Source organism: Cyanistes caeruleus, chromosome 6 (genome assembly GCF_971803275.1).
Source record: "Cyanistes caeruleus chromosome 6, bCyaCae1.hap1.1, whole genome shotgun sequence".
NCBI lineage: Eukaryota > Metazoa > Chordata > Aves > Passeriformes > Paridae > Cyanistes > Cyanistes caeruleus.
In genome coordinates, this window is record NC_141706.1 from 4,941,241 (window position 1) to 4,962,375 (window position 21,135).

The 21,135-nt window shown below is 38.6% G+C and overlaps 1 protein-coding gene across 1 annotated transcript; it reads left to right on the plus strand.

Annotated features, from left to right (window-relative positions):
* Positions 1–4,060: 4,060 nt before the first annotated feature.
* On the plus strand, positions 4,061–19,271 carry SLC5A12 (solute carrier family 5 member 12). Its single transcript, XM_023928507.2, has 15 exons — positions 4,061–4,691; positions 6,683–6,748; positions 7,766–7,817; positions 9,069–9,136; positions 10,119–10,273; positions 11,457–11,597; positions 12,959–13,088; positions 13,433–13,521; positions 14,435–14,547; positions 15,656–15,723; positions 16,085–16,171; positions 16,798–16,979; positions 17,163–17,266; positions 17,483–17,604; positions 18,456–19,271. Exons 1-15 carry the CDS (start codon positions 4,335–4,337, stop codon positions 18,612–18,614), a joined length of 1,893 nt encoding a protein of 630 aa, XP_023784275.1. The 5' UTR covers positions 4,061–4,334; the 3' UTR covers positions 18,615–19,271.
* Positions 19,272–21,135: the final 1,864 nt, after the last annotated feature.

Consider the following 21,135-nt stretch of genomic DNA (forward strand, 5'->3'; position numbering starts at 1 on the left):
AAAATATTAAAAAGAAGTAAGAAAATATTAAAAAGAAGTAAGAAAATAATTATCATGTATTAAGATACAGAAAAACATTTTTTTGTTACTTAGCAAAATGAATTATTCACAGAATTTATTCTATTATCTGCATTTTTAGAAGAAAAAAAAAACATATCCTTCAGTACTGCACAGGTATTTATTTACCTGAGAGTTGCACTTTAAATTATTTCTAGTAAAGCAAAATGCTAAATACCAGTACTATACAAAATACTAGTGAAGCAATATACTAAATAAAGAAATAAATAAAGAAGCTTTCTGTCCTAGATGTTAGAAATTCTTTCTTTAGAGAAACACATATAATATTTAATTTTTATAATACCATTTAGAGGCATTGCTTTTTATGGATACTATGCAAAGTATACAACCTGTGAGATCTTAGTTTTGTAAGTTAAATCAAGTGTATTTTCTATGTATAGATCTAGCCATTTAGAGTAGCACCAACAAATGGATATCAACAAATGGATATCAAATCTTACAAGTGACTTGATATTATGTTACAGACACTTATGTTTATAATAGTGGACAGTTCTCTGACTCAAATACTGGACTTTGGCATCAAAATAAATGCAGAAGATGCAAAAATTTGAAGTAATTTTAGAATTTAAAACTTATTTTTCTTCTTCTCAGTACTAATGATCAGTCAGACTTGGATCAAGGGTCAAGTCTGGATCTGTTACACATGACAAAGGGTACCTAGCAAATTAACTCAGCTGAAGCCAGGAAAAATATTCATGATCTGATCACTGAGCATCAGACCACATCATTCTAGTCTGGCCTCGGAAATGGATGACTTTTATCCTCTCCAAACTGGCATTTACTCCAAAGAGAAAGCTCTCACTGCAAGGAAAAAAAGAAGAAGAAAGGAAAACAAGTGTGGACAACATAGCTGTGGTGGTGAGAGCAGCAGTCAGAGGTGTCTTCAGCTTCCTCCTAGGGAGCTGATTGTAAATATGGAAGGTGTGGCACATCCAGCATCCCTTTTCTGCCTGTTAGGATAAGGCAGAGGCATCTTCCAAGCGCTGGAGGAGATGCTCAACTCTCAAACTAATAGAATGCTGAATTAAAGTTTGCCTTTCTCCTAATCTCAAACTGAAAGATGCAATGATACACATCCATTCACTCCAAGCTATGTCTCCTCTCCCCCTTAAAAGGCCATTTTTATTTTCCCCACAATCAGGGGCAAAAAGGTTCATGGAAAAGAGCATTCCTTGCAAGTTTTCCTGCCTGGCAGCAAGAGGTCAGGCTGCAGCTCATTAGTCACACCCTTAACTTTGCCATCCTCAAGTACTTTTTTCAGATGTTGAAACGAGGCCTGAAATAGAACCTTAGATGCATCCAGCCTGCAGTGGAAAAGTGAAACACTCAGCCTGGAATTTCTTGTCAGATTCTTGGTCAGATATTGAAAGAGGTATTGAATCTTCAAAAAGTGAAGGTTCTTCCTTGGGTTACCCTGGCTAAAAATTAGTTTCACAAGAATTTGCATAAATAAATTTTTAAGAAATCTTACTATTTCAGGGAAATAAAAATACCGGTTATTCCCACATACAGAATTACATCATGTCAGAATAACAAACGTTTCCATACTATTTATATTTTTTTTTGATCCAGAAACTGTATTTCTAAGTTATGTTATTTTTTCTATATGAGATTTAGCCAAAATGGTTATTCTGAAAAACCCCATGATATGATGCTGAAAATGTGCCAGAAGACTATGGCATGATAAATACAGAATTTTACATTTCTAGCTTGATTTTCAATATTTTATTCCATTAATTTTTTCTTACTTTGTGTAAAACACTATCATTCAAAAAATACCCATTTTTCTGCTAGAAAAAATATTCATAATTTAAAAAAAAAGAACTTGCTACAGGCTTACATTTATGACAGTTGGAATTTTTTACACTACACTTATTTTCCTAGAATGAATATTACAGGGATCTTCCACTTACAGTTTCTCTGGTAACATGACTAGGAGAGAAACCTTCTGACTCAGATGATTATTTTTTCATTTGCTTTATATTTTCATTTTTTATCCCAAGCTTTATAAACAGCTCCCCACCCTCTCAACACTGTAAGACAGATCTTATTTACATAAAACAGTTTAGCAGCTCAAATTTGAGAAGAAATTCCCTCAAGTTTGAGGGGTTTTCATCTTTCTGTGATTTCACTTGATGCCCCTGTGATCAAGCTGGATCAATCTATGGTTTTCCTGGTCAGCCCTACAAGCTTCATACAAAACACCATTAAATTATCCTCCTGCCAGACTGGATTGATGGTTGACCCCAGAAACTCCCTGTTGTAATGACACAGCTTTTACCATTGCCAGAGACATTAATTAATGAGGCCCAGTAGGTGTGAGATAAAACATGCAGAAAATATCCATATCCATATCCACACTTAAAAGGAGAGAAGAGAAAGAAGAGAGCAAAAAGGCAAAAAAACCAAAACAACCTCTCAAAAGCAGAGGAATGCTTGGCTGCTTTTTTGAGAGTGTAACACTTTAAGGCACTTGGTCTGTACAAAAGAGAAATATTAACTAGTGATGGTTGCATACTTGGATACAGCTGTATGAAAACTCTCAGGATGTTGCCTGGACTGACTCATTTTGGCTGATCTGAATAATGGAAAGTGTTTCATTGCTGTCTCATCTGGTGCCTCCATCTCACCACCACGTTACAGGACACAATACATATGGATATATCCATATCCTGGCTTTCATAGAGAGCTGGGTCATAGATCCCAAACCTGCACTTCATATATTTATGTGGACTAAAGGTGTTTTGTCTACAGATGCAGCAGTACCTTTAAAGAAGTGTCTTCGCATATTGGTTTGGGTTTTTTTGTTTGTTTTTCTTTTTCTGTTCACATCTGGCAACAAAAGGGGACTTTCAACTCCCCCTTTTACACTCAGCCTCACCAAAATCAGCAAGAACATTGCACAATCTCTACAGCACACATGGACAGAAGAAGTCTTTCTCCTAAGCAATGGATGGGAGCAGGCAAGACCAGGTCTGGACACAAAGTTTGTACTGACACAACAAAACTATGTCTATTTACCAATGACTTGAGAAGGAGATGTGGGGATCCACACCCAACCAAGACAAGGCTGAAGAAAAGGACTTCTGCTATTAAAATCTCTCCCAGGTTATATTATTTCTTTTTCCTATTTTCTTCACAATATACACTCCACCCTTCCTTCAGGGTCGTGACTACACAAACTGTCTCTCTCTGTACAAGTTAATCCTGGGATGACAAGTAATTTCCTGCTTCTTTGGTAAAGGAATAGTTATGGCATTAATGAAGATAAAATGGATTCAATTATTTAAAACAAAAACACAACCTAATATTGAATTTACAAAATTATGCCAAAGACATAATTAAGATAAGTGTTGCTGTTTAATCTCATTTTCTATGATTCTCTGGTCAAGTAAATCCAACAAAATTGTATATGGATAAATAAAATGAGTCACTTCTCACGTGAACCCATACAAGCTATATTGTCTTTAGTAGAAGTCAGTTAAAAATTAGTTTCTAACTGAAATTCATCCTCAGACAGTGAAGCACAAACCCCACTTTAGTTCATCTGGAGGTCCTTTGTGTCCATTGGGTCTCCAAACACACCAAGGCTGGACTGTAGCAAGTGGGGGGAAGCATCATAGTTTTAAACATTAAACACTTCAGTTTCTTATGGCTGCCCTAATTTCCAGAGGTTCTACCAAGAAGCAAACTTAGCATGTCAAAGGAGAACTGTAAATCATATTGCTGGCACTCCAGATCAGTTTTTAACCATATGAGGAAATTGCTTCTCTGAAAAGAAACTCACTAGGGAGACGACAGGTTTCGACACTGAGCTTTCCTTCCTTTCTCTCTCCTTCATTTTTTCTTCTATTGCTCTCATTTTATTATTTAAAAATGCTGAGATGTTAGAAAAGACATGGATCAAGTCAATGTGCCAGGCTAATGTTTAACCTTAAATTTACACATCACAGATAAAAAGGGGTTGTACTACAAATTTCACAGCTAAGTCCCTTATTTCAGCTTGCCTGGCAGAACCCATAGTACCAGGGTCTAAGTGCATTCCTCCTTAAATCATCCTTAGCTACCTGTTTTTTTATTTCTTAGAACTGAATTGGATTAGAAAAAGTCTTCTGGCTGAACAGTCTTTCAATTTATTGTTTGTCATCGCTGATCTACAGAGAAGCTTCAGCTTTGCTGTCACCAGAGTTAATCTGGTCAGAGCACCAGACATAGTAAACCAGAATCTTCCATCAGAGAATTATACAATTGGTGCAATGCCAAACTTTGTAGCTCCAGAAGGCAAAAAATTCGTGACTTGGGACTATGTTGTTTTTGCAACACTATTTTTAGTCTCTGCCAGCATTGGAGTCTTTTTTGCAGTTAAAGAGAGGAAAAAGAAAACCTCGAAGGAATTTTTGGTGGGTGGTAAGCAGATGACATGTGGACCCATAGCTTTTTCTCTTACATCAAGCTTCATGTCAGCAGTAACAGTCCTGGGAACACCCTCCGAAGTTTATCGCTACGGGGCATCCTTTGTGCTCTTCTTTCTTTCGTACACACTTGTCATAATTTTTACTGCTGAACTTTATCTACCTGTTTTTTATAAGTCTGGCATCACAAGCACTTATGAGGTAAGTAAAAATCATAAAATAAACGCACTATTTTAGCATAATTAAATGTTGTGCATGTATTTTTTAGAGAATAATTAAATATCGAGCATGTATTTTTAGAGAATAATTAAATATCGTGCATGTATTTTTTTAAAGTCTTTGACAGAAAGCTGTCTGCAGTGTTTCACAGAACAAATATATTGATATATTAATTATTCTTAAAAATGGTATGCATTGTTCAAACTAGTTATTTATACTGCATAACTTGAAATCACAATCTAAGGGTCAGAGCTCCTTTTATGCACATATAGTACAGACAGGATATGGGTTTACACACCAGAATTTAAGCACCAAATTAAGTTAAGTTGGAAAATATTTAAGTGTATCCAAATGTTTCTGGTCTTTTGAGTATTCTGCTCTGGTTTAGGGAGACAGACTTTAAGAACAACATTCAATATTATCCAATTCAGACTTAGTCTAGATATGGTAATTTTGGCCAACTTACTGTATCTAAATAGTGGAGGTGGAAGGAAGAGAAAGATGGTGGCAGGCCTGCTCAGAAAATAAAAAGGAAAGAAGGAAATAACCAGTCAGGTCTGGAGAATGAATTCAAGCATTATCTAGGAAATTAAATGAACGACTTCTGACTTTTGTAGAGTTTTTGCCTAGCATTTTCCCTGGAGCACATTTTTTCCTTCATAATACAGCTCAGTAGCAGCCCTTGTAACCTGCACATCCACAGGACAGCTACTGAGCATTTGGGATGGCCTCTCACTCACTCCAGCCAGCTCCTGCAAGTTTGGTTGCTCCTGTCTGTGGGCAGTTTCAAGTAAGCAAGAATTGGATGGTGGAACTGGATTAGTCACAAGGAGCTTTCTGGTAACAGAAAGGCTACTGATACTCACTGAACCCAAACCCAAGTTGGTCAAACAGATCTGCCTTGGAAATGTTTTCAGGTCAGTGAAGAGTAAAATTGGACATTGCTGCAAATAGTTGCATTTTCTAGTTGGTTTTGACCCAATATCAGAGAATCAACCACTTTTGTCATCTGAGGCACCAGAAGTGTCATTGTAGACAGAGAGACCCTTCAAGCATGCTGCAAAGATGACTGTTGGCTTCATGAATTACTTTTAGAAATAGCTCATCTTAAATTATATTATTTAGAAATAGCTCATCATAAATTAGCCACGTATTTATATGGCAGACTGTGGGGTTTGTTACACAAGATCAGCATGAGCAAAAGGAAGTAAAAAGATGCTTTGGCAGTACAAAGTCCTCTCTTAAAAGAAGACATCAGCCCATGCCTGATGTCTGCTGGGGTGCACATGGGACTGTGGCCCAAGAAGAGCCTCCCTGCATGGAGGCTGCACAGCGCAGAGAGACTCTGCAGAGACCCCAGGGGGTGATTCAGCCTTAAAACTTGGCCCTTTGGGTCTAGAGATCCACTCACTTCTGCAGCTCTTTTGAAGGTGGCTACACCTCTCTAGATCCTTGAACCTGGAAGTCCATGAGATCCCCCTTCTTGCCTCTCCACACTGGCAACGTGCAGATTTGGCTTTGGGCTGAGAAAATGGGAAAGCCATTTAGCTCAGGCACTGGGAAACTCCACGTTGCTGCTCCACCATTTGCTCCACCTCCACTTTTGTCACTGCTGGAGTCGATGCTGCTTCTGCTAGACATGAGCTCAAGTTTCCTCACTGTGTAGCTGGAGTATAATTTCATTTGAAGTTTAAATTTCTTTGTAGCTCTTGGGGTCCTCCCGTTACTCCTGGTACAAAGCAGGTATTGATCACTGCAACCCAATATAGAGCTTCAAGTACATGGTGCAGATGAGAAGATTTCTTAAATGTAATTATGTCTAATGACAATCCTGCTCTTCTTGTTAACTACTCATAACAGCAGTGCCAGTAAGTTTACCTGCACAGTAAGGTGTTACTCAGGGCAAACAGAAGGGTAACATCTGTGTCACAGACGCTACATGTGCACTTTACTGAAATTACACCTTTTCCTAGTATTTGGAGTTAAGATTTAACAAGATTGTCCGTCTTGCTGCAACCCTGATTTACATCCTACAGACGGTAAGACAACACTGACTCTTTTTTTTTTATGCTAACTTCACTCAACATTGATTTTCACAGACTAGTCTCACACAGCACATTTTTTATAATGAGGTGTTTTAATGAGTAATCTTTTTTTCTTAGAATTTTCACTTGAACTATGAATGCTAAAAAGAAAGTTTGATTGTGTTTTTAACTAACTTCTCTAACTTTTCCTGTTTAGCATTAAGAATGCCATTTTAGCTGTCTTTAACACTCTTTAACTGTCTTTAACAGCACATTCTTGGTTTCATTATGTTCACTTAAAGCCTCTCTCTCTTCCCAAACATGTGGATTCTGTTTTTCTTGAGAAGCTGGCCAAGCTTGACTGGGTATGTTTAGTTACCCATTTATGACACTGAGGTGAATGATCCTATTTGAAAACTGCTGCACAAGGTGTCCTGGGCAGATGCCTGGGTAGCTGTGGTCCCATGATGGTGACTGCTGGGACCATCTTGAAAGGGTACATTAGTTATGTATTTAATGGAAATATGGGTTTTGATGGGAGATGATGAGACATTTCCTTCTGCATTAATTCAGCTTAAATAATTCCCAAACCTTTGGCAGTAGATCTGAATGCTTACTGACTCTGATGCTTTGTTTCTCCACCAGTTCTCTCAGATCTTGCATGTAAAGGGTATTGGGTCAGTTACTTTGAAAGGGATTGAATGGAAAAATGAAAAATTAATTTCTGAGATAAATGCAACTTAACTTCTGTGTCACTGTGTTTTCTGGAGACACCCTTTTTCTATTTCATGAGGATATATTGTCATCTATTTGTCTTAGCATTAGAGAAAAAAGTAATACAAAGACAGAAAATAGTCCTTCCCTCAGAAAGTAGTTAAACACAAGATTTTGATTTTTAAGGGCTGAAACAGAAAGCCATATACAAGACCAGCTGATCTAAAGAAACCCCTAGATCTGGTGTTTCGCTCAGAGCCCTACTCTAAATACAGGTTTTATCACTGAGCACTCAAATCCATCATTTTTCTCCTTCAGATCCTTTACACAGGAATAGTTGTCTATGCTCCATCACTGGCACTCAACCAAGGTGAGTTCTTATGCTGCTACCCCAAATAACCACACCAGAAAGATTGCTTGAGTAAATGAAGTAACAAAAATAGATAAAGACAGAAACCCAACCATCCCCAAAGGTTCTATAAGAAGGATTCTGCCTTCACCTTGTAGCTCTGCATTTCTGGCTCCTCAGGTTCCCCTCACACCCAAACATCAGCAGGAGCCTCGTGGTTGCTCTTCTCCTTTCCTCTCAGAACCACCTGAAGGGATTTCAAGCACACAGTTTCCCAATATCCTGACAAAGTTCACAGTAAAGCTGATGATCCAAGACCATACTATGTACTTTGATTCCCCCTCTCCCTGTCTTTTGTATTCAGGTTTCCATGGGCATAACTCTTTTCCCCGTGGCCAGAGGTGAATGCTGTTCTGTTCTCTGTCCCCAGACTTCTTCAATTCATATTTGCAAACTAGGCAGAGAGCATCCATCACCACAGATGGGATTTGCAATTTTACTGTCATAGGGCACAAGGAATCATCATGGCCCAAATCCTGATTTTACCAAAACTGACTTGGAGGCTGTTTTCATTGTTCATTATCTGAGTTACATTCAGTCTGTCCGATCCCACTGCTCACACAGCACCAGATTTTCTGCCTCTGTCATGCAGCTGAATTCCATGTGAAAGTTCTCAGTCATGATTGCACCATACTAACTTTGCTAATAAGAAAACCTTTACGAATAGCTTTGCCCTCACAGATTATGAGTGGTGGGTGAGATTTCAGTATCAGCCAAAACAAAATTTGTGCACCTTGTGCAAAGAAGCTATGAAGCAAAATGAACACAGAAAGTTGTTTTAATGAAGCACATTTTAGCATTATACCATTTGATGCAGGTAATGGAGTTTACTTAGGGGTTGGGGTTTTTATTTTGTCTTAGGATTTTTGGGATTCTCTGAAGAACTTGGTTTCTGAAGACAAAGTTCTGCACTAAGAACAGAAGTGGGGCATTGCTTGTACACTGTCCCATCAGAATGACATTTTTGCTTTATGCAAGTCTTCTTAAATGTTACTTTTGCTTGAAAATGAGTTAATTTCAGTTTGAAAGAAAACAACAATGCAAAACAGTCTTCCTTAGCACTTGAACAATCAAGCAAAGATTGATAGACACAAAATATTAAAATTAATAATTACTCCTATCCATTTAAAGCTAAAGGATGGCAGCTCTTCTGCTACCTTCCAGATGGTTACATCCATTTCACTAACAATTTTGTTTTCATTGGTTTCACAGTCACTGGGTTTGATCTCTGGGGCTCTGTGGCTGCAACAGGAATTGTCTGCACTTTCTATTGCACTCTGGTATGTAACAGGCATAACTGAACAGCTGGAACACAGACAGTTAATTTGACCATCCTTTAAACATGACAGACTATCAGAGAAGGATGGCTCCTGTGGAGAGCATAGAGATAAATTTCTTCTAGACTCTGTGTTATAAGGAAGTTTATTTGGAGGGGAAAAAAATCCTCTCTAATCCTCTGCTGTGTCTCCACGTTTACACCAGACATCTTGAGACAGAGTCCAGATAAGGAGGCCAAAAGCTTCCCCTGTCATCTTTTGAGAAGATGATTCTTATCTTACAGGCTGAAAAAACACTGTAACAAAAATTGTGCTCAAGAGCAAAGCACAAAAACCTAGGAAGGACAAGCAACAGGTCAGAGAGCTTTACTTTTGAGTGGAAGCAACATGAGACTCCAAATTCCAAAACAGTTATATTGTATGGGTATTTGTAGGGAAGCAGCAGAGCCCAGGGGCTCAGGACACAAACAAATTGCCATTCCCTTTGCCTCTAATGATTTTTTTCAATATATCATTCCACTCTAGTTGAAAACACTTATGATATGCTCTGGTAGTGATTTGATCAAATGGGAAAGTAGCTGTGGAAGAAAGCTGAATGGCAAACTTTCCAGAGCTGTTTTTCTGTGTTAGGCTAACAGTGGACCACTCTGCTCTTAGAATATATGGAGTTCTGCTTGATGTAGGAGCAGGACAAAAATCCCCAAGCTTTTCTTCCACACCATGATGTGTTCTTCAAATGCATATAAAGGAGGCAGAAAAAAGCATTTAACTGAAAGTCAAATATTCTCCTGTGCCCATGGACAAGCTGTTTAGGCTGTGAAATTTTCTGACCTGCAAAAAGACACACTTTGTGGGAGAATGCAAAGCCTGGTTTGCTCGGTGCTGTACAGCTCACGAGCTGTCCAAGTAAGGAGTCTTTCTACATTTTCCAGTACTTTAGCAACAGGAAAGAGGATTGAGGGTATACAGTTTCTCTTTGTTTTAGGGAGGATTAAAAGCTGTTGTCTGGACAGATGCATTTCAAATGATTGTTATGGTGGCTGGCTTCGTGACGGTTTTGATTCGAGGAACTAGTGTGAATGGTGGATTGACCAAAGTCTGGGAAGATGCCCATGAAGGATCCCGGCTAAACATATTTGAGTAAGAAACAAGTTATGCAAACCATTCCTTTCTGTATATTTAATGTTTAGAAACCATACCCTCAGTAAGCCAAAAAATACACAGACTTGGTTTTAAATAACCTTGGTGACTCAGGAAAGCCCATTCCTCATCTCTTCATGTATTTGACCTTTAAGAAAGTTTAACTCTTTCAAGAAATCAAAGGTCTGCTGAACTGAAGGGATGATTTGCCATTTTTCCTTGTGTAGCTACAAACGCAGCCCAGTTATTCCTTCCAATTTCATACACAGAATATTCTGAGTTGGGAGGGATCCACAATAATCAACAAGTCCAGCTCGTAAGTAAATGGCTCATACAGGGATCAAACATGAAACCTTGATGCCATTAGCAGCGTGTTCTAATCAACTGAGCTAATCTCAGCAGTTAATTGTATATATCTTTATTTTTCTATTCATAAAACTGACACTACATTTTACTTGCACTCACCACAGCAGCAATCAATAGAGCACCAGTGCTCTGGGACAGAAATCTGACCTTCCTTTGGCTGTTTGGGGTATTTGTTGGTTAATCAAGGCAAGTCCATGACAGAATCCAGCAGCAAGGTCAAATGTTATCTGCTGTCCCGACCAAGATAAGGAGAACTGCAAGGATAACATATTCAAGACAGAAATATATTCTTGTACGAGTTAGGTTTGCTGAGTAACAGGATTTTGTTGTACAAAAGATAACACAGCAGCTGAAGCAATTTCTTGTAAAGGAAGTTACATCATAGTGATGTGTCACTAAAAGTTTACAGGATTCTTTTAGAGTTTAGTAAGTAACCTTGTTCCTTACAGAAGATGGGGTCCCAGACAGGGTGGCTTGTAGGTCTGCTACAACGTGACACAGGTTTGATGTCTGAGCATGAGCATCCATATTAATTTAATTAATCTCAGTTAAGTGATCCAATGACTAGGTCAGAATGATATTTGATTATCCTGACTTGAAAACAATGTGTTCCAATATAAAAAGTAAAAGAACTCCCAAAGCTGAGCACATCAGGTGTCTGTTCTGGAAAACAGTATCACCAATGCAAAATTTCTGATTCAGATGGTAGAACATGCCAGATAGCTCTGAAAATAATCACCTACCTCTTGCTGAAAAAAATATGTTTAAATAAAAAACTAAATTGCTTTTTCTTTCTTTCTTTGTTTATTTCTTCTAGCTTTGATGTTGATCCTTTAAGAAGACACACCTTCTGGACAATAGTTATTGGGGGAACATTTACATGGCTAGGGCTCTATGGAGTCAATCAGTCCACGATACAAAGATGTGTTTCCTGCAAATCAGAAAAGCATGCTAAACTGTAAGCTACCTGTCATTAACCTGTTCTTGCAATCAATCAAGAATTACACTAAGTTTGTCAGCTATACTAAATAAATATTGGGATCCCATTAGGTGGTAGCAAGCTAATTTTACTCTGACAGTCTTACTGCCTCTGTCTCAAAATTACTTAAGTATATGCAGAGGAAAAAGAAAAACCTGTCTCTTGCAGCTTATCAATTTATGATCAGGCTGATAAACTAATTCTCAGAAGGAGAGTATGGCAAAGGTGCCAACACAGAAGTTGTGCTGTCAACGAATCAATTGTAAAAAATGTATCTGTTGGAGCTGTGTTTATGTTATACTGGATTAAAAGTTGTTATTGATTTGGTGGAGCACTACAGTACAAGGTATTACCTATTTAAAATTAAATCTTAACAATTTCTTAAAATTTTGCAGCATCAGAATAATCAGAATCAAAGAAGAACAAAGTGAATCTTCACAATATAAATATGCAGGTCTCCAGCTTGCTGCCTGCCTCAACTTCAGCAGTAGTATGTGCACAGCTAGACATTTTACTCAACAATCAGATTTTTTTCACACACCTAGGGCCAATTTCTTGCACTTGTGGCTAAAGAATAAAGGTGGTAATTTTTTCCTTTTTCAAACAGTTAGACTTTTTGCTGCCTGTAAACATATTGATTTTTCTGAAGGTCATGACTGTCTATATGAATTTATCCTGTAAAAAACCCAGTGTCTGAAAAACATCTAGGAGTCACACCAGTGAGAACATCACTAGTAACAAGCTGGATTAACCTTTGTTTCCTGGTAGCACACTCTGAACTTGTCTTAGCAATAGATCTTGTGCAAGGTGATGTCCAAACATGATGTGAGCTCTGATATGAAATGAAATGAAATGAAATCAAATCAAATCAAATCAAATCAAATTAAATTAAATTAAATTAAATCTGGCAGCTCTCAGAACCTGCAGGATTGCTGACCCACAGTCACACAATCTTCCTAGCAGATCCTGTCACCCACATCCATTTCATGGGATAGTGAAAACAATCAAGACTGTTACTTTTCATGGTAACACTGGAAATAATATTCTGTGTGCATTAAAGGCAGGAGAGCATCGACATCTCCCAAAAATCTGTTCAACATGTCCCAAAAATCTGAACAAGGGACAGGAATGACAGACCCAGCACTCAGTGAAGCCCATTCTGAGTAGAGGTTACTTGACTCTTCCAGCTCATTTTTTTAAATCTTGCTTTGAATTGTGCAGCCAGTTTGAATTACATAACCAGTTAGGATTAAGGGATCTCCCAAAAAAGTTCAGAATAAATATCTTGTAACAACTTTTTTATTTATTGTCCATTAAACAGTTTCTCTCTTTTGCTCTAGGGCACTTTACCTGAATTTATTGGGACTTTGGACAGTCCTAGTGTGTGCAGTATTTTGTGGATTGGTGATGTACTCTCATTACAAGAGTTGTGACCCTTGGACTGCTGCTTTCATTTCAGCTCCTGATCAGGTACAGGTGTCCATTACAATAATTAGGAGCTGCTTTGCACTCAGATATAGCACACATCAGGGCAGCCTAATTTTGGGAAATGCTCTATGTCCTTTCAGCACTCAGGGACTAAGGTGGGTGCCAGATCAGGGCTACAATAATATCTATTCTGGCACTCCTCCAGTGATAATTCAGTTCAGCATTTTTGACAAAAGACAAACCCTTTGCTCAAAATCTGAAACCATGTTACTTGGGACAACACCAGAATTTCACAACATGCTCAGAAACATAAAATACTTCTCTTCCATTACCCAGGAAACCCTTAATTAATTTCTTATATTGCTCTTGTGCTCCTTCTATCCCAGCTCATGCCATATTTTGTTATGGACATTTTTTCTTCGCTGCCAGGAGTCCCAGGACTGTTTGTTGCCTGTGCATTCAGTGGAACACTAAGGTTTGTGAATCTGAATTGACATTTTAGCTGTTTTTGATAATTTCTTGAGGATCCAGAATGAGGGAAAAATATGAAACCCTAAGAAAAGCTCAGCTGTTTTTTCTTAGAGCATTCTAGGAATTAGCAGTAGTTCTTTATTGAATTATGTTACATTCCTGGAGGTATTTAAAGGACATGTGGACGTGGCACTTGGGAACTTGGTTAAGTGGTGGACTTGACTGTGCTGGGCAAACAGTTGGACTCTGTGATCTTAGAGGTCTTTTCCAACCTAAATTATTCTATTATTATGTTTATGATAAAGTCTAACTCCACATCTCCAGTATCGTCCTATCCCAAATACATTTTAGAATAATATTATCAATACAGACAAAGTGTAGAAAAACTAAGTTTAATTTCCCAAAATACTCTTGTGAGCTGCTTGTGGTGATATTGTCTTTACTTAAGCTAACACAATATCATACTCAGGGGTGTGAATGTTTTCAAGCAAGTCTGTCTGAACTGTATTCACCAAAGACAGGCTCACTCAGTGAGCTGGAGGAGTTGGGCCATGTGTGGAGGACCAGGGTGGCACTAGTGGTGACTGCACATCCTTCAGTTTGTAAGAGAGCTTTAATTCAGTTTGTAAGTTTTAATTCTGGAACTTGTCTGTATTTCAGGTCTTTGCAAAGTTTTAAATTGAAGGGTCATTTAGGATGTGTTTCTGTCTTGTTCCATGCCAGCACAAAGCAGAGCCCCCAGCAGAAGCAGCAGAAACCTCCTCAGTTAAAGCAGCACATGTGAAAAATACTATGAGTCATACAGTCCTTGGAGAGCATTAGTGCTGAAAAAGAGCACATTTCTTCATAAATACAGATTGATTTCAGATTATATTGCCTCCTATTTACTTACCCTTCTTCTTTCTCCCTTCCTACAGCACGGTGGCTGCCAGCATCAATGCTTTAGCAACTGTTACCTTTGAAGACTTGGTCAAAAAGGGTTTCCCAAACCTCTCGGAGAAGATGAGCACGTGGATCAGCAAAGGCTTGTGTGGGTACTCCAGATGAGACCCATTTCTTTAGCAGCAAAGGGCACTGCCTAGAGAGACTCCCTCAGAAACACTTGCACTTTGGAAACCTCCACAGGAGTGTAACCCTTTATAAACCCTCAAGGTGAACATCAGCCTGATGCTTCGGTAGCATTAAGTATCAGCACCTTTATGGCAGAGAAAGAAGTGCAGACTAGCATTAACAGCCACTCCTCAAAATCCTTGGAAAAGTCTGGTCTGCTGAAAATATTGGAAAGCACTCCTCATAACACAGAAAGAATATCAATGTAGTTATTACCACATTATTGTAGTATTTATTTAGAGTAATACGGTAATTTCTATTCAAATTTAGAGTATTGCATAAGCAGGGTATTTAGCTTTTTAGAGAAAAGGTATGAAAACAAAAAAGTAAAAAAACCCCACAAAATATCTTCAACATATCAAGCATCCAACATTATTTTAATTTTTAGGATATTTGTTACAATTATTGTAGTAAGATCATAACCCTTTTATGAATACCATAATAATAACCATAATAATTTTATTAAAGTTCATAAATATCATGAAAGAGCTAAACCCATATATTTTATATCTCTGTAACTGCTTCTAGTCTTCTCTGTGTTTGTTTTTCCACTTACTACTTAGTTTTTCACTCTGGACCTAGAAGGGTAATTTTTATATCTGAAACCAAGTTGTGCTAGCACAGAAGTTTTGATTGGCTTTCCTCAAGACTTCTGCATACAGAGTTTCACCTACCATGAAGTTAAAATTAGTGTCAGGGGAAGAAAGTCATGCTGTTTTATCATTTCCCAGCTCATTTATTAGATTGTTTTAAAGGTGACACTAAAAGGCAACAGAAACATTTCTTCATGAGGCATAACTTCTAAATTAATCTCATTGCTATTGTTCTACTTTGTAAGGAATATCAATCAACCAAAAACCCAATGAGACTTCACACAAGACACCTCTGGGTGTATAATGATCTGCTCTAAACATTCAGTAAGAAGTGTAAATCTCTCCATCCTGCCTGCTCATCTCAGACATTCCTGAGCTAGAACCCATCCCCACTATTAACCAGCACTGAGAACGTTGGTACCTTATTTTTTCCAGGTATATTGTATGGTGTCCTGTGCACTTCCATGGCTGCAGCAGCATCGCTGCTGGGAGGAGTTGTGCAGGTATTTCTCTGCTTCAGGAATGCAATTAATAGAATCGGAATGAACAGAAAATGTGATGATGATGAAGTGAGCAAATAATTCTGCCAGCTCTGATGGCTGCTAGATTACCTAAACCATTTCTGTGGACATTTTGCTGAGAGGAATAAGGAGGCCAAAAAAGAAATCCCCTAACTCTTTCACTATTGACTCACTGCTAGGAAGCAATATTGATCGTGATCCTCTCTCTAACTGTGCCCTGAAATCATTACTTATCCCTTCTTTCTCACTATTTTCCCACTGAAAATTACTGGCCAAAATCAGAATTGGGCATGCTTCCCCTCAGCCACTGCCCTGAACTCCTCTCTCTTCTCTGCACCCACAGGCTTCCCTCTCCATCCATGGCATGTGTGGGGGGCCAATGCTGGGATTATTTACTCTGGGAATTGTGTTTCCCTGTGCTAACTGGAAGGTAAGGAAACAAAAATCCTGATCTAAAAGAAAATCTCTTTTTTTTTTTTTTTCTTTTTTTTTTTTTTGTTAAAACTTCATTTTGAAATTTGTTTGGGTCTCTGAGCTGCTTTTCAGATGTAGCACCTGAGGATCTATCTATTTATACATGCCTTTTCCCTGCCTAAATTTAACCTGCTGAATCTAAGTCTACACAACTGTGGAATAATTGGTGATTAGATTCACATGAGGGTTTTCTTAATTTTGTTTGTTTGTTTGTTTCTGAGTTTCGTTAAGAAGAAAAAATTATTCAATACTTGCACCAGCCTTGGGATGCACAGAGCGATTACAAAAGCTTTGCCTTCATTCTTCCACTCAAAACACGAGTTCAATTCCATATTGCCCCTTTAGGATTTCCATCAAGGTTAGCAGAACTAACACTAAAATCTGTACCACAGCTTTAATCACACTTCTGCTTCAACTTTTATAAATAGAGGGCACTAAAGCACCGTGTTTTATACCTTAGTTGAGAGAGAACAGGATTTATTTACACCGTAATCCATCATTACCTACTCCTGCCTAATTTGTATTCACAGAAAAGCACTTTCCACATATCATCTTTAACAGTATCTTTCTCTACTTGCCCAGGGTGCTCTCGGAGGCCTCTTAGCTGGGATCAGCTTGGCTTTTTGGGCTGGCACTGGCTCTTTCATTTACCCTGCGCCACCAGTGAAGTCCATCCCTCTGCAGCTGTCTACCCTCAACTGCACTCTGGCCAACAGCACCGAGGTGCTGCTGACTGCAGCTGCTCCCACACTGGCTCCAGAGAGGTAATTTTCCTGCTGTTACCACTTAAACCTGTGTTTTGCTGTGTGCCAGCCCAGCCTGCAGCAGGCAGTAGCCACAGGGCAGGCTGGGAGGGCAGACTGATGCCAGGTGACAGCCTGAGCTGCATTTTGCTGGCACATTCAGGCAAGAACTCATCACCAGCTGCTTTTGTCACCTCTTCACAGGCCTTTGCTGGCAGACACCTGGTACTCCCTGTCCTACCTGTACTTCAGTGCCATTGGCTGTGTGGGCTGTGCCATCACAGGCTTGTTGATCAGCTTTATAACAGGTTGGTGTCCTAAACATACATAGCCATAAATATAAATAAATGTGCTTTTGCATAAGCTGGCTCTGCTGTTAAAAAAGCTCTTAAAAAGCTTGACTTGAGACAGATTCAGAAGAGGAGAGTGGGCTCTGATCCTGCTCCCCCACCTCATGGTCTGAGGTTCCCAAGGCTCACACCCAGCTATCCATACACTCACATGTTATTATTTTCTTTTTGCAGGACCTAGTAGAGGAGAAGACATCCCACCAGTGTTAATTAAGCCAGTTTGCAACCTGTTTTGCTTTTGGTCCAAGAGACTCAGAGTATTCCTGTGGTGTGGAGTGCAGCACGACAGCCTGGAGGTGAGTACCTGAGGGCATCAGCTCACCAGGAGCAGCTGCATGTGCTGAGCACAGGAATAACCAGCTTTCAAAGCTGCTTTGAATTTGTGCAAGGGGTGCTGCACAAGCACCACAGGCTGGAAATGAGATCAGCCAGACCTTGCTCAGTAATGAGTTACCTATTTTTCCTGTTTTCATCAAATATGGGGACTCGGGCTCTCCGAAAACAAACAGCCCTCAGGAAAGCCAGGAGCTCATGAAACAGGGTCTGACCTCCCTCTCCCTGCCCTCCTCCCTTGCAGACAAAACTGCACTTCACACAGCTCACCAAGCTACTGCCTTCCACCAAAAAAGACTTCAGAACTCGTTTGCTCATGAAGCTCTCTTGCTGCTGCCATCCCCATCAAAGCCTCTGCTCTCCAGATCAACTCCAGTCAGAGTTGAATTTTAAAGATCTGGCTCATGTTTCAGATATTTTAAAGACAGAGTAGGTCCAATAAAATTTAAAGATATAGCACAGCTGTATTTTAGCTCACAATAAAACTTTTGCCCTCACTTCTCAGGCTTGCTGATAAACATGAAAACCAACAAATTTTCAAGTAAAGATAAATAAAAGTAATCTCACAATCTCACCAGCATCTGAGCTGCTCCTTTCCACCTCCACCTCCTCCACAGCAACAGGGCCAGCTATTCTCCAGGTGTCCCAAGGCTTTGTAGCTCATTAAAAAGGCATACAGAATAAACATCTTTCTTCTTGCACTGTTTTAATAGTTTTCCTTAATAATATTTTATTTCCTAATAGTTTAATCAAAGGAAAAAATACAGTGAATACAGGCTTTAAACTACAGGGGTGTTTTCTTTCTTTTCTTCAGATGGACTTGGAGAAAAAACTGCCTAAAGTTGCTGCAAACAAAACCAGAACAGATAACACCTTCAAAAATAATACCAACAGAGAAAATAATCACCGGATCCATGGTTACAAATCTGAGGAAAATCCATATACAAATATAAGCAGAGAATCTCGCCTCTAGAAGCTGAGGGACAAGGGACATTTAATCAAACTTTAGTTCTTCAGAAATTAATAACTTCTTTTACTGCATTTACCAGCTTGTAGGTGATCAAGAGGGAGCAATTGCGCCCTATAGCAATAAAGGACAGATTTTTATTTACGAATTTCTTGGCAATTTCTTGGGTAATGATCAGACAATGGGGTTGTGGAAGCACTGCTGTTTTAGAAGAAATGTTTCATGGATTTTGTTGTGGAAGCTCCCACCCAGACTTGCAGCTGCATTACATCTGCATCACACACTCTATTCAGCAACCCATATTGAAGGGAATGTGCAAAGGTGAGCTTGAGATAAATTAAGACTTTGGAGAAGTTTGTGAGATATCTCACTAAGGTGAGTCTGTGAGCTGCCCTGTGATGGAGAGGAGAGCTCAGGTTGAGCCTACACCCAGGTATCACAAAAAGTCTCCTCACAGGAACCTTGTATAGACCAGACTGGTCTCTCAGTCACCAAGATAACTGTGCTTGCTTTGGGGAATTCAAGTTTTCTTTACAACTTCTCATTGCAAAAGCTATAGGAGAGAGTAACAATTTGTACTTTGAATTCAGGATAGTTCTTTATCTGTGTTAGTTTTCACCTCAAAAGGATCGCCTTTTATGCAATAAAGAAGATAAACCAGTATTTAATGATGCTCATGCCTCCTAATTGAGAATTCATGCTGATTTTTGAAAAAAAAGATACATAATTAAGCAAAATAATCTGTCTGGTACAATGTCATGGAAGCAGAACACTCAGTGCTCTCTTTCAGTGAAACACATTTGTTCCAAAATTTGCTGGTTGTAAATAAAAGTCAACAGATCACCTCTCACCTTGATAAACTTTTGGATATAGTTTTTCAATAAATATATTTGTTTTTAAACAAAATTCACAACTGAATGAAACACAGAATGAAAAGATCAATGATGACTCATGGACTCAGCTGATACATTTAGCTTGTTTTTCTCTGAAGAACCCCACTGTTGCTTTTGCTTTATCAGTGACCATCTTCATGATGTAGGTGTATGTCAATCTGGTCCTTGAAGTTAATTCCCCTCTCTCTGTTCATGCCCTACCCCTTGGAACTGGTCCCAGGATTTTAATTAGAGAACAGAAATAGCAGTCTGGAAATGACACTCCCTTGCTTGCATGGAACAGTTTGTCAAGAAACTGAGAACCAAGTCAATATTTGTGTTAATCCCTTTTACACTGATTTTATAATCTCATTAAAGCTTCTAGCTGAGTCTGGCTAGCTGTTTGCTGTCTCATGTGGCATGCTTTCCCTTCCTGATTCCATACTTGGGATGGTTAGCAAGGCAAAGAAGGAAACTCAGTAAATATTACTGTATCATTTATATCTCAAGGTTCTATTAAGAAAGTCTAACTACCCTGCCTAAGGATGTAAAATAATTCCTGAGTAAAAGTGGTTCAAAACACACATATGAAGCTATACAGTTAGAGGGAGGATGATAAAACCCTCTCTAGTCATAGCTGGAGCATATCTGATTGAGAGATTTATAACTCTGAAGACAATCAGGTTTCATCTGAGTATTTCTTAAAAAGCAGCATCATGATTCTCTGCACGTGTTTCACAAGTCTGGCAGCACTGGATGCACTACAGACTTACCACAAGTCATCTGCCACAGAAGAGAATCTCAATTTATCCATTTGATGTCAGGAAAAAGTGAGTTAGGTTTGCTAGAATTGCATTCTCTCCAAATGCTATTGGAATATTGGAATTCAGGAATATCCTGAAGGATTTTTCTTCAAGTATTGCCAGACTGGTTTTATTACAACTAAAGCTACACTTTGAGCTCAAGTTTTTTCTGTATTTTTAGTGGAGTCAGCCAAAGGGTTATTTCCAATTCCAACAGGGGGATGATACATGACAACATATGATGGCTAAAATCCATAATTCATTATTCAGCCTTCTAGCAAGATTTAAGGATAAGTTCTAGCAAAACTGGAACTCAGAGAAATTTCCATTCTTTTTAAATTAGTTAATTAACCTGTTAGTTAATCTGTTTAGTTATCTTCTCATTTCCTCTACATGCTGAGCCATTGATCTTTCCAGAGGCAGATCTAGCATGTCCACTTGGGGTGAAAAATTGAGATTATGAAACTAGGAACAGATAAATCCTAGAAGAGCTTAAATATAAGAAATTGTTAGTCACTAGTGAAAGCAGTACAACATAAATGACTGAAAATTTGAAAACTCAGTCTAGCTGTGCCTTGAGGCCAAAATAATTGAATATTTAATTGTTAAAAATGCCTGAGTGAACCATGACCCTGAAATTACTTTCTTACAAGACTATGATTTGAATGCTCATGAGCACTCCCTTTTCAAGTATACAATTGCTTTTAATTATCTCTGAATATCTGGAATAATAAAGCTCACAGCCTTTTTCAAAGATATCAAAGTTTATTACTGAAAAAAAAAAAAAGTAATAATCAAATGTGCATGATACAGCAAGTAGTTGCATTTGTATATGTAAACCTTAATAAAGTA